This window comes from Theileria orientalis, chromosome 1 (assembly GCF_000740895.1).
Source record: "Theileria orientalis strain Shintoku DNA, chromosome 1, complete genome".
NCBI lineage: Eukaryota > Apicomplexa > Aconoidasida > Piroplasmida > Theileriidae > Theileria > Theileria orientalis.
This window is the reverse complement of record NC_025260.1, coordinates 1,306,654-1,318,904: the sequence shown is the minus strand read 5'-3', so window position 1 is coordinate 1,318,904 and position 12,251 is coordinate 1,306,654. Positions and strand designations below refer to the sequence as shown.

The following is a 12,251-nucleotide window of genomic DNA, read 5'->3' as shown; positions in this document are numbered from 1 at the left end:
ATTTAGGTATTCCTATTTCATAAATTATATATATGTACCTCTAATTTTTTTCAATATATAAACAGGTTTGAATTTGGATAATTATGGAAAAAAACAGTAAGCGCTATTTACTAGTAGGAGGTTCGATTGGAGCTCTAATGGCAACGTCTTTTGGATTAACCATTTCAGCTCTGAACACCTCAAAGGAGTTTGCAATTGTTGAAATGGGTTGGTGTTCTAATGCTCAGAATATATACGACTGTAGCAAGTCGCACCTATACGCTGGACTGTGTAACACTGCCTCGTTTGCAGGTTCAGCTATAGGTTCCTTGTTTATTAGTCTCTCTGGAAAACTGGGAAGAAGAGTGTCATTTATGGCAATCAACTGGTTCTTCATTGTAGGTTCAGTGCTCTCTGCTTCGTCAGTTAATTTTGCTATGTTATTTGTCGGTCGTTTATTCTCTGGGTTCGGAGTTGGACTTGATGCAATCGTTCCAATTTTCCTAGTGGAAATATGTCATCCAAACGCAAGGAAATATTTCAGTGTTATATATCAGTTCTTCATAACACTGGGAATCGTACTGACAGCAGGTTGGCAGTTGATTCACGGTCGTGTTGTTACCAACACTGGCTTTGAACTGAGTCTTAAGGACAAGGTGATATGGCGTGGCTCCCAGCTCCTTCCTGCTATCACTGCTATCATAGCTCTCTTACTGATCCACTTCGTCTTCAAATTCAACACTCCATATGAGCTGATTGAAAAAGGAAAAACAGCTGAGGCTCGTGAGGTTATTGAGAAGTTACATGGCGCAGAGGCAGTTGACGAGGTGTATGACGAGTTTGATCGCGACAGTGAAAACGCCAAGTCAACGCCTAATGTGCCTTTACACAAGGCCTTTAAAAATCCCACGTACCGCAAAATCATTTTACACTCGTTCGTACTATCTGCAATACAACAGCTGGTCGGTATCAACGTTCTGATCTCGAATGCCAACAAGTTGTTCTTGGAGATGGCAGGAAGGAGCATGAAGTCGACTCTCGCTTCTACCGGAATACTGTTGGTTAACTTCGTGGCAACAGTGGCATTGACTTTTGTGATTGGAAAGTATGGAAGAAAAACATTTTTGGTTTGGGGTATTGGTTTTTCTACAGTCTTCATGGCTCTGGCCTCGTTCAGTAAGCCTATTGGCAAAGACGCGAAGTGGGTACCCATAGTGTCAATCATTGGTTCATTCGGTTTCATCATTGGTTTTGCAGTCGGTTTAGGAGGAATAACATGGGTGTACTTATCCGAAGTGTACCCACCAGAGACTAAAAACGGTGCTATGAGTGTCGCAGTGTTTATCAACTGGGTATGCGCAGCAGCAACAGTGTTCGGTTCCGAGTATCTCATATCCTACTCCGAAGTACTTGTGAACACAATTTTTTTCGCATTTTCACTATTCGGATTAGTTTATGTAATTTTATTCATAAAGGAAACCAAAGGAGTGGCCTTGGGAAAAGCATATGACTGAAATAAATATTAATTTATAATTTTTTAAAAATTATATATTTATTTAAAAACGTATTTGCTAATGTATTGACCTTTAAAATTAAGTTATATGAAATTGTAATAAAATTATTTATAAAAAATTTATAAAAATGTGATATAAAACACAAACAAAATTTAAATATTTATGTTTTTCAGAAAAAAAATAATATATAACCAATTACAAATATATAAATAATATAAAAATATGTATATTAAAACATCAGATAAAAATAAATATGACTAAACATATTATATAATCACTTAGTATATAATTTTATAATAAAAGAAATGTATATAATTATTATATTATGTAATTAATATAATAAATATAAATAGATGTATAATATAATATTATTTTTTAGTATAATATAATTAAAAATATTATAAAAAATTAAATATAAATATATTATAATAAATTAAAATACATAAATCTTATATAATTTATAATTTAAATATAAAATATATATATAAATAAAAATAAATGTAAGATTATATTATAAAATAATATATAAATATATAAAAAAAAACATTAAATTCAATAAATATCTATAATTATATATAATTTTAAAATTTATTATAATTTATATATATTAACTCTTTATTATAAAAATATATAAATTTATAAATATTGTTATATTAATATATTAAATATTAAAAATTATTATTAAAATAAATTATACGTAATGTTATATATTTTTATTATATTTAAAATAATTTCTAATATATTGATATATTATTTTTATTTAATCTTTTAAAATAATAATGGAAATATAAAATACAAATAAACATATATACTTTTTTAAAAAATTTTATATATTCAAACAAATGTACAAATATAAATTTTTATTTAAAACATTTATTAATTAAATTTATATATTTGAAAAAAAATTAATTTATATTATATATATATATATATATATTTAAGTAAATATATATTATTATTTTTTCTATATATATTATATAAATTATTATTTTTTATTTTATTTTTATTTTTTTATATTTTATTTTTTAAATAATTAATATTAAATTATTAAAATTTAATATTTTCATTTTATTTTACAAAATATTATTCAATTATAATTTTTTATAAATTAAATAATTTTTATTAATAGTATTTATTATATATTTAATTTATATAATTTATTTTTATTATTCAGTCATAATTATATTTTTATGTATATTTTCTGATACATTCTGTTTTATATATTTATAATATAATAATATAATTTTTTTAGTTTTATATTTTTATTATATAACATATTATAATCAGTTACAAAATTTTTTTTAATATAAATTGTATAATATTTTTATATTTTCTCATATTTTTTATTTAATTTTAATTTATTTATTTATATATATATGCTAAATTTTTTTATTTTTAATATTTTTATTATTAATTATAAATTATTAATTTATTTGTATTTAATATTTAAATATGCATTTTGTATTACGATTTTTTTACTTATTGTCTATTTTATTTTATTTATTTATGATATTGGTTATATAAAAATAACAAATTTTAATAAATTTTTATAAATTTAATGTATTTATATTATGTAATATTGATGTATAAAAATCATTTTAATATTTATATTAACATTTTGATTTAGTTGAAATATTTTTTTTACATATTAATTGAAACATTTATATATTTATAATATTTATAATTGTTATATTTTGCGACATTTTTTTGGTGTTTTTATATTAATTAAATTATTCCCCATATAGTTATCAATATTTACAATTACACCTGTTTGTATTTGTCTATATATATATGATAGATTTTGCATCGAATAATATTGTCGAAGAATATATATATTAAATCTTATTTTTTAATTTTTTAATATAATAACCCTAATTTATTGATACATAATTTTTACAAATTTTTAAACTTCTTTAAATTGGTTTAACAAACCGTTAAATATTAATAAAGTTTTATAATTTTTAAACATTATATTTAAATCACAAAAAACTTTATTTGTTTTAAGATTTAATAATTGTATTAACATGAATTTCACTACATTATCTATTGGTTTTGTAGTTTATTCTTTAATTTCATTCTTCAATTATGTATACTCTGAAGACATTTTGTTAGGAAGTGATTTTACAACTCCAGATTCTCAACCTAAAGAATCTGAAACCAATTCTACGTCACTTAAGACTTTTACCAACCCCAATTTGTCCAACTTTGATATTAATGACAAAACTAAGACACCAGATTTAAAATATTCTACCTCTTGCTCCACTAAATCGCCTGATGAGCTCAGATTTTTTGCCTTTGTCCCTGATTCAGACAGTAAAGTAACAGAATTGACTCGTGATCAGTTTACTTTCAAGGTTGATGAAAATAATCATGAGCTTTATCACTTTGAGTTCAAAGACGATAAAAAATGTGCTAAAATTAAATATGATGATACCACAATTTGGAGATCAGGAGAATATGGTATACCCGGTGCGAAGTATGTAATTTATAATAAAAATAACGATAGAATTGTGGTCCGTGATGACGAGAGGTCCATTACCTATCGTTTAGTTGATGATTCTTCTGAACAGGGAGAAAATATCGATTTATCTGCTACTGAGCCTGGCCGTGCTGACTCTAATCTTGGATCAATTGATTCTGCTGTCACATATGTCGCTTATGTCACAGATCCAGTTAAAGATTTGAAGAGGTCCAACGTTAGTATATCATTGGTGGTTTTCTCTCTATTCGCTCTTCTCGTGCTGATGACCTTAATGTTGGTTGGATTACTACTTTTGGTAGTGCGTCTTTATAGAGTCGTGGACCAGATAAAGTTCGATTTTGGTGCTACTGAAACAAAGGTGGTACTTTAGGTTTTAAAGAATGTTTGAAATTTAATAAGGAATAGATTTTTAAACGATAGATGATATCTATTATTTAAATTTGGCAACTATTGTCATATTTTGTCAATGGTTAGCTACAAATTAACAATGATTTGTTAATGTGGTCGATACGTTTTATTTGGTTTAGTGAGCTATTATTTGATGTAAATTAACATTTTATGAGTGAATATCTATATTTGATCATATAAATATATAATAAATAGTTTTCATGAAGTTATTTTGTGTTGAATCGCTAAACAAATACATCATCAAGCTTATTCAATTGTGTAAGTTAATGAATTTGTGCCTTCTAATTTTACCTTTAAAATAAACTTAAAGAATCGATAGTGTGTTAAATTAATCGTTTTAGAAACGGAGAATTAATTTTTTTTATCTTTATGTTTGTATTTTTTGCTGCTGTTGTTCATGCATAAGATTTTGATTTAATTTTTAGTAACACCCAGGCTTGTTTTTTTAGTGTTTTTTGATCTCAACTAGGTTGTTTAGGGTCAAATTAAGCTAAATATGGCCATTTTTGGTATTATCAACACGACTCTGTCAGGGTATTACATAACATGTGCCTAGTTAAATGGCCATAAATCATTATATGTTGGCTTTATGTTTAATACCAAATGCTTATTTTTATTTTTATTTATTTATCGACATAATTTACTGGAATCCTCTGATACATCAGATGATGTAAATCCAAATTCGGAAACACAGGATTGATATACTTTTAAAATCAATGTCAATTTTAGAAATTAAAACCAATAAACGAAAACCTATAAATTAAATATAGAATAAAATTAAACTTTATATCATAAAACCGAATAAGAAGTGTATTAAACCTGTGTTTAATGATGAGGAAATGTGTAATTATAAAGAAGGTTCTTATTTATCAGGGGCACTTTATGTTGTACAATAAGATGAAATTTAAGTTGTTTTACGAAAATAATGTCAATACACATTAAAGTATGTGACAAATTGAAAGAAATTCCTTCATCCACCTCGAAAACCAGTGCATGTAATGGGATTCAAACAAATGGTGGTCATATATTACAACCCACTAAATGTAGATACAGGAAAGCTGATCAAATTTGAGCAAGTCTGCCTAGGGAGTTGCCACTAGCCAAATATACAATGAGGGTTATCAAACTCACAAAAGGTGTGTTAGTGGTGATAGATAAAGTGGAGTAAAAGCTGCATCGGCACCTTTTTCCAAAACAAGTAGTTGAAATGGATCAACAACTACTCCGCTAGGCAGTGACTATATTTATAACCCAAGTTAACCATGTGAAAATCAAATTTGATACCATTATACTTGTTATAATCTATCAAACGATCCTAACTAGGAAATAAAACCCAAACTGAGTACTTTTACAAAAATAAACCCCTCCAAATGTGCTAAGGATGGCAAACTTCTCAAATTTAATCAGCAGAACTGTATGTACTGCATTTAATTTACTTTTGATGTAGTCATAATCTCTAGAACAGAGATCGTAACGATTTAATCCAAAATCAAGTTTTATATCACTTTTTGGCAACCTAACCTGAAATTAAGGTTATTTTAAAGTAGTTCCTTTTAGTAATGGCGTTATTTGGTCAACATAAACCTTTTAATCTCATAACGGCGTTAGAATATCAACTTATGTTAAAATAACATCGCACATTGGATCTGAACCGGTTCTAGGTATTTAATGATCATTAAAAAATATATTTATTTTATTCAATTATCACAGGCTTAGATATAAAAATTTAATTTTATGGAATTAAATTTAATTAGATATAAGTAGGAACTGATTATGATATGGAATTAAATCAATGTCCAAAAATACGATCTGAGAGTAAGGTCTATTTATTATATGTATAGTATTAACCAGTTATTAAACTATTGTTAAATCGTGACTGTCTAATGGAATAAAAAATTCCTTGAAATAATGTGGTGTGTGGCTAGTTGTTTACACATCATAAGGCAGACAAAATATCTTTTTGAAAAAAATTCAGAAGTTAAGCCCTTTTGAATCCAACTTTTACCTCCTATATAAATTAGTTCAGGAATTGACCCCTAAGATTCCACACAAAGTATTAAGGACCATGAAGCGCAATGTGTGCCACATTTACTACCAAAATTTGGCTGGTAACACCGCTAAATGTCCCAAATTACAGACTCCAAATTATGATTGTTGAGTGCTAGTGTGTTTTGCGGTGCTAAATCGGTCGAATTTCCTTGGTAATTATTTTATATACTACCCAAAATCCCCCATGATTTCTGGAATCATATATCTTTAGGCTAAGTATTTACTGTCTGCACATAATGAACTAAATACGTTCTAGACTTTTAATTGTATGTTATTGAGCACAAAATTTGTGGAATGCAAAAAAACTATATATATTCAACTCGCATTCACGAACTTTCCACTTGTACCATTTTGACTCCTAGAATCTTAGATATCGCAATTTTCGTCAATATGGAGATCAATATTGCTAGAATTGTACATATACATATTTATATTATAAAACGAAGCTTAGCTCATTTGCCTGTTTTAACGGAATTTTAATTATTCTATTGATTCGGCAAAATATCGCATATTGTGGCAGCACCCGGCGTTATAATTCGCAAACTACGGATCAAGCCACTTCTTCATTTAGTTCACTTCGTTCTAACAGGAATAATTCCAATAATTCATCTACACCAGTTTCAGGTGTAGATGAGAATTCTGGTTCATCTTCTGATGGGACTTCTGGTTCTGATTCTGGTTCAGGTGTAGAATCAGGTGAGAACCAGGACCAGAGTGGAAGTCAAGACCAAGATCAAAGTAAGGGAACAAGTGAAGGAACAACTGTAGATCAAGGTCAAAGTCAGGACCAGAGTGGAAATCAAGACCAAGATCAAAGTAAGGGAACAAGTGAAGGAACAACTGTAGATCAAGGTCAAAGTCAGGACCAGAGTGGAAATCAAGACCAAGATCAAAGTAAGGGAACAAGTGAAGGAACAACTGTAGATCAAGATCAAAGTCAAAGTCAGGACCAGAGTGGAAATCAAGACCAAGATCAAAGTAAGGGAACAAGTGAAGGAACAACTGTAGATCAAGGTCAAAGTCAGGACCAGAGTGGAAATCAAGACCAAGATCAAAGTAAGGGAACAAGTGAAGGAACAACTGTAGATCAAGATCAAAGTCAAAGTCAGGACCAGAGTGGAAATCAAGACCAAGATCAAAGTAAAAAATCAACTGAGAGTGAGGAACCAGGTGAAGGAGCTTCAACCACAACTAAAGAGCCCAAAAAACCCGGTGAAAAAGAAGCCATTGAACTTGACTTTAAGGATAAAAAGTCAACGGATGCTTATGATTATCTTTCTAAAGACGGCTTTGCCAAATACACAGCTAAGTCTGGTTATGGATTCGCATCTGTGAAAGTCAGAAGCGGGTTTTTTGGCTCAACAGCTTCTACTCTTTGGAGTTCTGAGAATTCTAAAGATTATGCCACTGCAGTTGTTAGAGACGGAACTGCTACTTTCTCAAGTGCGAAGAATGTTACAATTTTCTTCGGCAACAACCACAGACACTTTACCAAGTCAGACAGTAAATTTGTTCTTGACTCCGATTTACGATTTTATGGAAACGAAACTTTCAGCACCCCTTCCCAACCCGATGGTACAGACTACACAAAAAACGATGGTGCAGATGTGCTTACGTTCGAGTTTAAAGATGATAAAAAGTGTACTGAATTTAAGTTTATCCGAAGGAGTTTAGAAAACGACAATTCTTCAAAAGTCGTTGTTGAGGAGGTCTCTGTATGGAAACACCACGATAAATTATATGGAGATAAATACCCTAAACGGCTTAGATACTACTTCCCTGATACAATCGCACTCACTTTTGATGTTTCATTCATTGTCTTTACCAAGAATGATAAGGAATGGACTGAGAAAGGTTTATTTGACTTTAAATTATACGCCTATGATTCTGATAATAAACTGATAGAACTCGATGCTACAGCCTATGATATAGCAGATACAACCAATGACCACGTGTTCACTTTTAAGGAGGATGTCAAGCTTGTCGAGCTTAAACATAAGGGGAAAGAATTTTGGAAATATAATGACAAATATCCTCTTGCTTTACGTTACAAGAAGGATGGATCCAAATTCGTCATGGGTTTTGCTGATTCCTTTGCAGTTTTCGAAATGGATAGTGATAACAATGTCCAAGAAACGGAGTTTTTCATCAAGCTATACCATCAAGATCCTAACGACTTTACTAAGACTGTGGAAATACATGGAGCTGATTACGACCTTAATGAAGAAGATGATAAATTCAGCTTTGTAATTGATCAGAAGGTTAAATGTTCAATGGTTAAGGTGGACGGAAAAGAATTGTGGACTTACGACCCTTCTAATCCGGATGATTCTTTTTCCACTGAAGTGTTATATTGGAAGGATAGGAATAAGGTGATTATTGACTGTCCAAAATACTTTAATATGTATCAAAATGGCTCTGATGGTGAATTTGACAATGGTAAACGTTTTGATATTAAACTTTATTCCAAAGATCCCAACATTACTCAATTGGTTCCTTTGAATCACTCCATGTATGATTTGATAGAAGATTCTAACAAATATCAGCTTAAATTTAAAGAGGATGCCAAATTTTCTTCTATTAAATTTTCTGATAGTGAGATTTGGAAACATGACCAATCCAAGCATGGTGATGAACATCCTAAACGTCTTAGATACTATCCTGATAAATTGGCACTCACTTTTGATAATTCGTTCATTGTTTATACCAAGAATGATGATGGGAAATGGGAAGGGGGAGATTTGTTTGACTTCAAATTATACGCCAATGACTCTGATAATAATTTAATAGAACTCGATGCTACAGCCTATGATATAACAGATTACCCCAGTGAACATGTTTTCAGCATTAAGGAGGATGTTAAGCTTGTTGTGCTTAAACATAAGGGCAAAGAATTTTGGAAATATAACCCTTCTAAACTTAGCCAATATCCTGATTCCTTGCGCTACAAGAAGGATGGTTCCGCATTGTTTGTAAATTTTGGCACTCTTTTTGTATTGGCTGCCAAGGAGGGTGAGGGATTAAGGATAACTGAATATCTTCATGAATAATCATTTGCATTGCAACAACTACCATCTTAGCCATAACAAAGATGAGTATGAGTTCGTCTTTAAAGAAAACATTAAGCCCACGTCTTTCAAGTTCGAAGGACAAGATGTATGGAGCCATGATACCAATAAATACGGAGGCATACACCCGAAACAATTATAAAAGGTCTCATCTAAAATTGGTCAGACTCTGAATCTGACTAATGAGATGAAAATGAAGCGATTATGTTTGTATTAATTACCAAATTTTTCCAAATGAAGTTTTAAAGTTCTAATCGACTGAGCGATTACACACTGTAACACATACTCACGTTATCCTGCCAGTCGCAACGGTTTCCCATAGAACTGATTTTTGAGATTTATGTAACATATTGTAACATAAGTTATCGCAGATGGGTGAAACAACCCAGAAACCACTCACGGGTATAACACAAGAAAACTTTGGATTTAGACCATGGGTTTAAGTTGTACTAATATACTCTTTCAACGTTACTCGTGTGTGTATTAATATATTGCATAATATATTTAGTTAAATATTAGGTTAAGACTCTACATTTTCGAATTATTAGATAAGGCGACGCCCATAGTTAATATTTGGTGTTTTAAACCATAGGTAAGAGTACGTTTAAAAAAATTATGAGGGATATAGTTGGCCCCATCTGTGTAGGATTCCATCGTGTAAACTTTATATCAGGGCCTCTATTGCGACGATATTTCGAAATGAACATACGCACCATAGCTCTGTACATATCCATATGTCTATTGGGGTATGTTAGATCAAATTCCGTGTGTGAGGAAGGAACATTTGATGTGATAGACTCACGTGATTCCTCAAGAGCTCGACTCCCAGATGACATTAAATACAATTTATTCACGCTTGATATCAAAAACCAAGAAAGCGCCGATGAGTATAAGTACGAGTACAAGGTGTCGAATAACAGCCACACCTTTACGAGCAATCTAGGATATTTAATAGACAAGGTCACCAAAGGTGATTTGGTGCTGTGGGAAGCCAAAGACTATGGGAACGAGTACGGTAGCAGCGTGTTCGTAGGACCAAATGAAAACGGAGAAAGAGTTTTCAGAGTAAAGTTCGCAGGCCCAGGGCCCATATCCACAGAGGATTTCGGAAAGCCTGTTGATCCAAACGCAGTTCCCAGGCCCACAAGGCCAATCAAGTATTCAAACTTGGGAACGAAGAGGGAGAACTACGACGTCCCAGTGTCCGAAAGCGAAGCAGAGGAACGAGAGGAAGTCGACGCCGAGCATATGATAGCCTTGAATATCAAGAAGAAAGAGTCCTCAAAATTCGTCACGTACGAAAAAGATGAGGAAAACGAAGTTGAGAGCTTCACTGCAAAGGAGCCCTACAGGTTCTGCTTCCTGATGAAGGGGGAGCGCAAGGTCTGGAGCTACGAAAGCGGCGAGTTCCCGAATAAGGCTTCCATAATGAGAGACGACAGGGGAGAACGTTTCCTGAGGTTGCAGTACATCAAGCCTGAGGAGGCAGTCGTGAAAAAGGACAAGCTTGCGGGCGTGAGTCCCAAAAAGATCGAGGAACTCAGGGAGCGCACCAAGAGCGGAGTCGATCTCTTCATGAATAACAGCTCGTACAACTTCAACTACTACCACAACGGTTGCATTCACGACTTCAAGGCGGCCCCCGAATACCTGTTCGACAGAGTGACGATAAGAGGCACTGAGTTGTGGAGAGCCAAAGACGAGAGCGAGTACTCGCACAGAGTCCGAATGATCAAGTACGGCTTCGGCATGTTCGAGGTCGACATCCACGGGTACATTGGCGGCCTGAAGAAGTTAATCAAAAATTTCTCAATCCCCTGGCAGTGCCTCGACATGAGTAAGCCAGTGTACACCGGCCTCGTAATGAACGCCATGTGGACATCTTACGCAATGATAGTTAAAAAGCACGACGGGTACAGAGTGTACACCCCGAGACCCGGCTTTTACTTTGACCACGTTATGGAATGGAAAAGATCTGGTGTCATCCTTATCTGGGAAACAGAGTACCACAGCTGCTGCTCAAACAAGGTCATTGTCACTGGCCTAGGGCCTACCAAGACCCTATCAGTCATCATATACACGCTTGAGGGTAGAAAAATCTACTACTCCAAGGCAGGAAATTCATGGGTTCACACAGCGACGGCTCGTGTCTGAACATCCACCTCCGTTCTTAATCAGTCGTCCGCACACTAGAGTGTTACGTGCCCGTTTGTTGTAGGCAGAAGCCTACTTTGTAAAATACATCCTTTTAACGCGTAACTATAAACGTCTCTTGTCCTTTCTCCTCATAGTTCGCCTTTGAGCAACCCTTCACTCACAGGTTGTCTTCTTGCGCGCAACTTCAGCGCTCTTGTCCAAACAGCCACTTGTTTACCAAATTGTCTTTAAATACGAGGCAATACCTTGTCACTTTTGACTATTGATCAAATACTCGTTTTGTGATGTAAAACATTACCCTTTACTTTCTCTATATCTTTTTCATAACGCTGCCTTATTGTGTAAATTATTGATTTTACTCTCTTTTGTGATGAATGTAGTGGATTGAGATTACATGTTTACGTGCCTACCTAGTCTACGTAGCATATTCGTGAATCGTATAAAACATTAACGCCCGTCGCCGACGCGGCCTTCGTCACTGCATTACCGCCGCTGAATATTCGCAGTCGACGCCACTGGCCGTTTAATCGCCGATTAGTCCTGGTGTGTGGTCGAAAGTGGTACCTTTAGAGTCGCCTCTTGCGACTGCTCTCA

The 12,251-nt window shown here is 32.8% G+C and overlaps 4 protein-coding genes across 4 annotated transcripts; 3 read left to right on the top strand and 1 right to left on the bottom strand.

Annotated features, from left to right (window-relative positions):
- Positions 1–83: 83 nt before the first annotated feature.
- On the top strand, positions 84–1,493 carry TOT_010001273 (hexose transporter; the record flags this gene model as incomplete). Its single annotated transcript, XM_009691094.1, has 1 exon — positions 84–1,493. One exon carries the CDS (start codon positions 84–86, stop codon positions 1,491–1,493), a length of 1,410 nt encoding a protein of 469 aa, XP_009689389.1.
- Positions 1,494–3,517: 2,024 nt separating this feature from the next.
- On the top strand, positions 3,518–4,345 carry TOT_010000549 (conserved hypothetical protein; the record flags this gene model as incomplete). Its single annotated transcript, XM_009691093.1, has 1 exon — positions 3,518–4,345. The coding sequence occupies one exon, from the start codon at positions 3,518–3,520 to the stop codon at positions 4,343–4,345; it is 828 nt and encodes a 275-aa protein (XP_009689388.1).
- Positions 4,346–5,688: 1,343 nt separating this feature from the next.
- TOT_010000548 (hypothetical protein) lies at positions 5,689–6,059 on the bottom strand (the record flags this gene model as incomplete). Its single annotated transcript, XM_009691092.1, has 2 exons — positions 5,689–5,899; positions 6,016–6,059. 2 exons carry the CDS (start codon positions 6,057–6,059, stop codon positions 5,689–5,691), a joined length of 255 nt encoding a protein of 84 aa, XP_009689387.1.
- Positions 6,060–6,726: 667 nt separating this feature from the next.
- TOT_010000547 (uncharacterized protein) lies at positions 6,727–12,227 on the top strand (the record flags this gene model as incomplete). The annotated part of the gene is made up of 4 exons (XM_009691091.1): positions 6,727–6,846; positions 6,879–9,444; positions 10,318–11,627; positions 12,081–12,227. 4 exons carry the CDS (start codon positions 6,727–6,729, stop codon positions 12,225–12,227), a joined length of 4,143 nt encoding a protein of 1,380 aa, XP_009689386.1.
- Between the last annotated feature and the right edge of the window lie 24 nt (positions 12,228–12,251).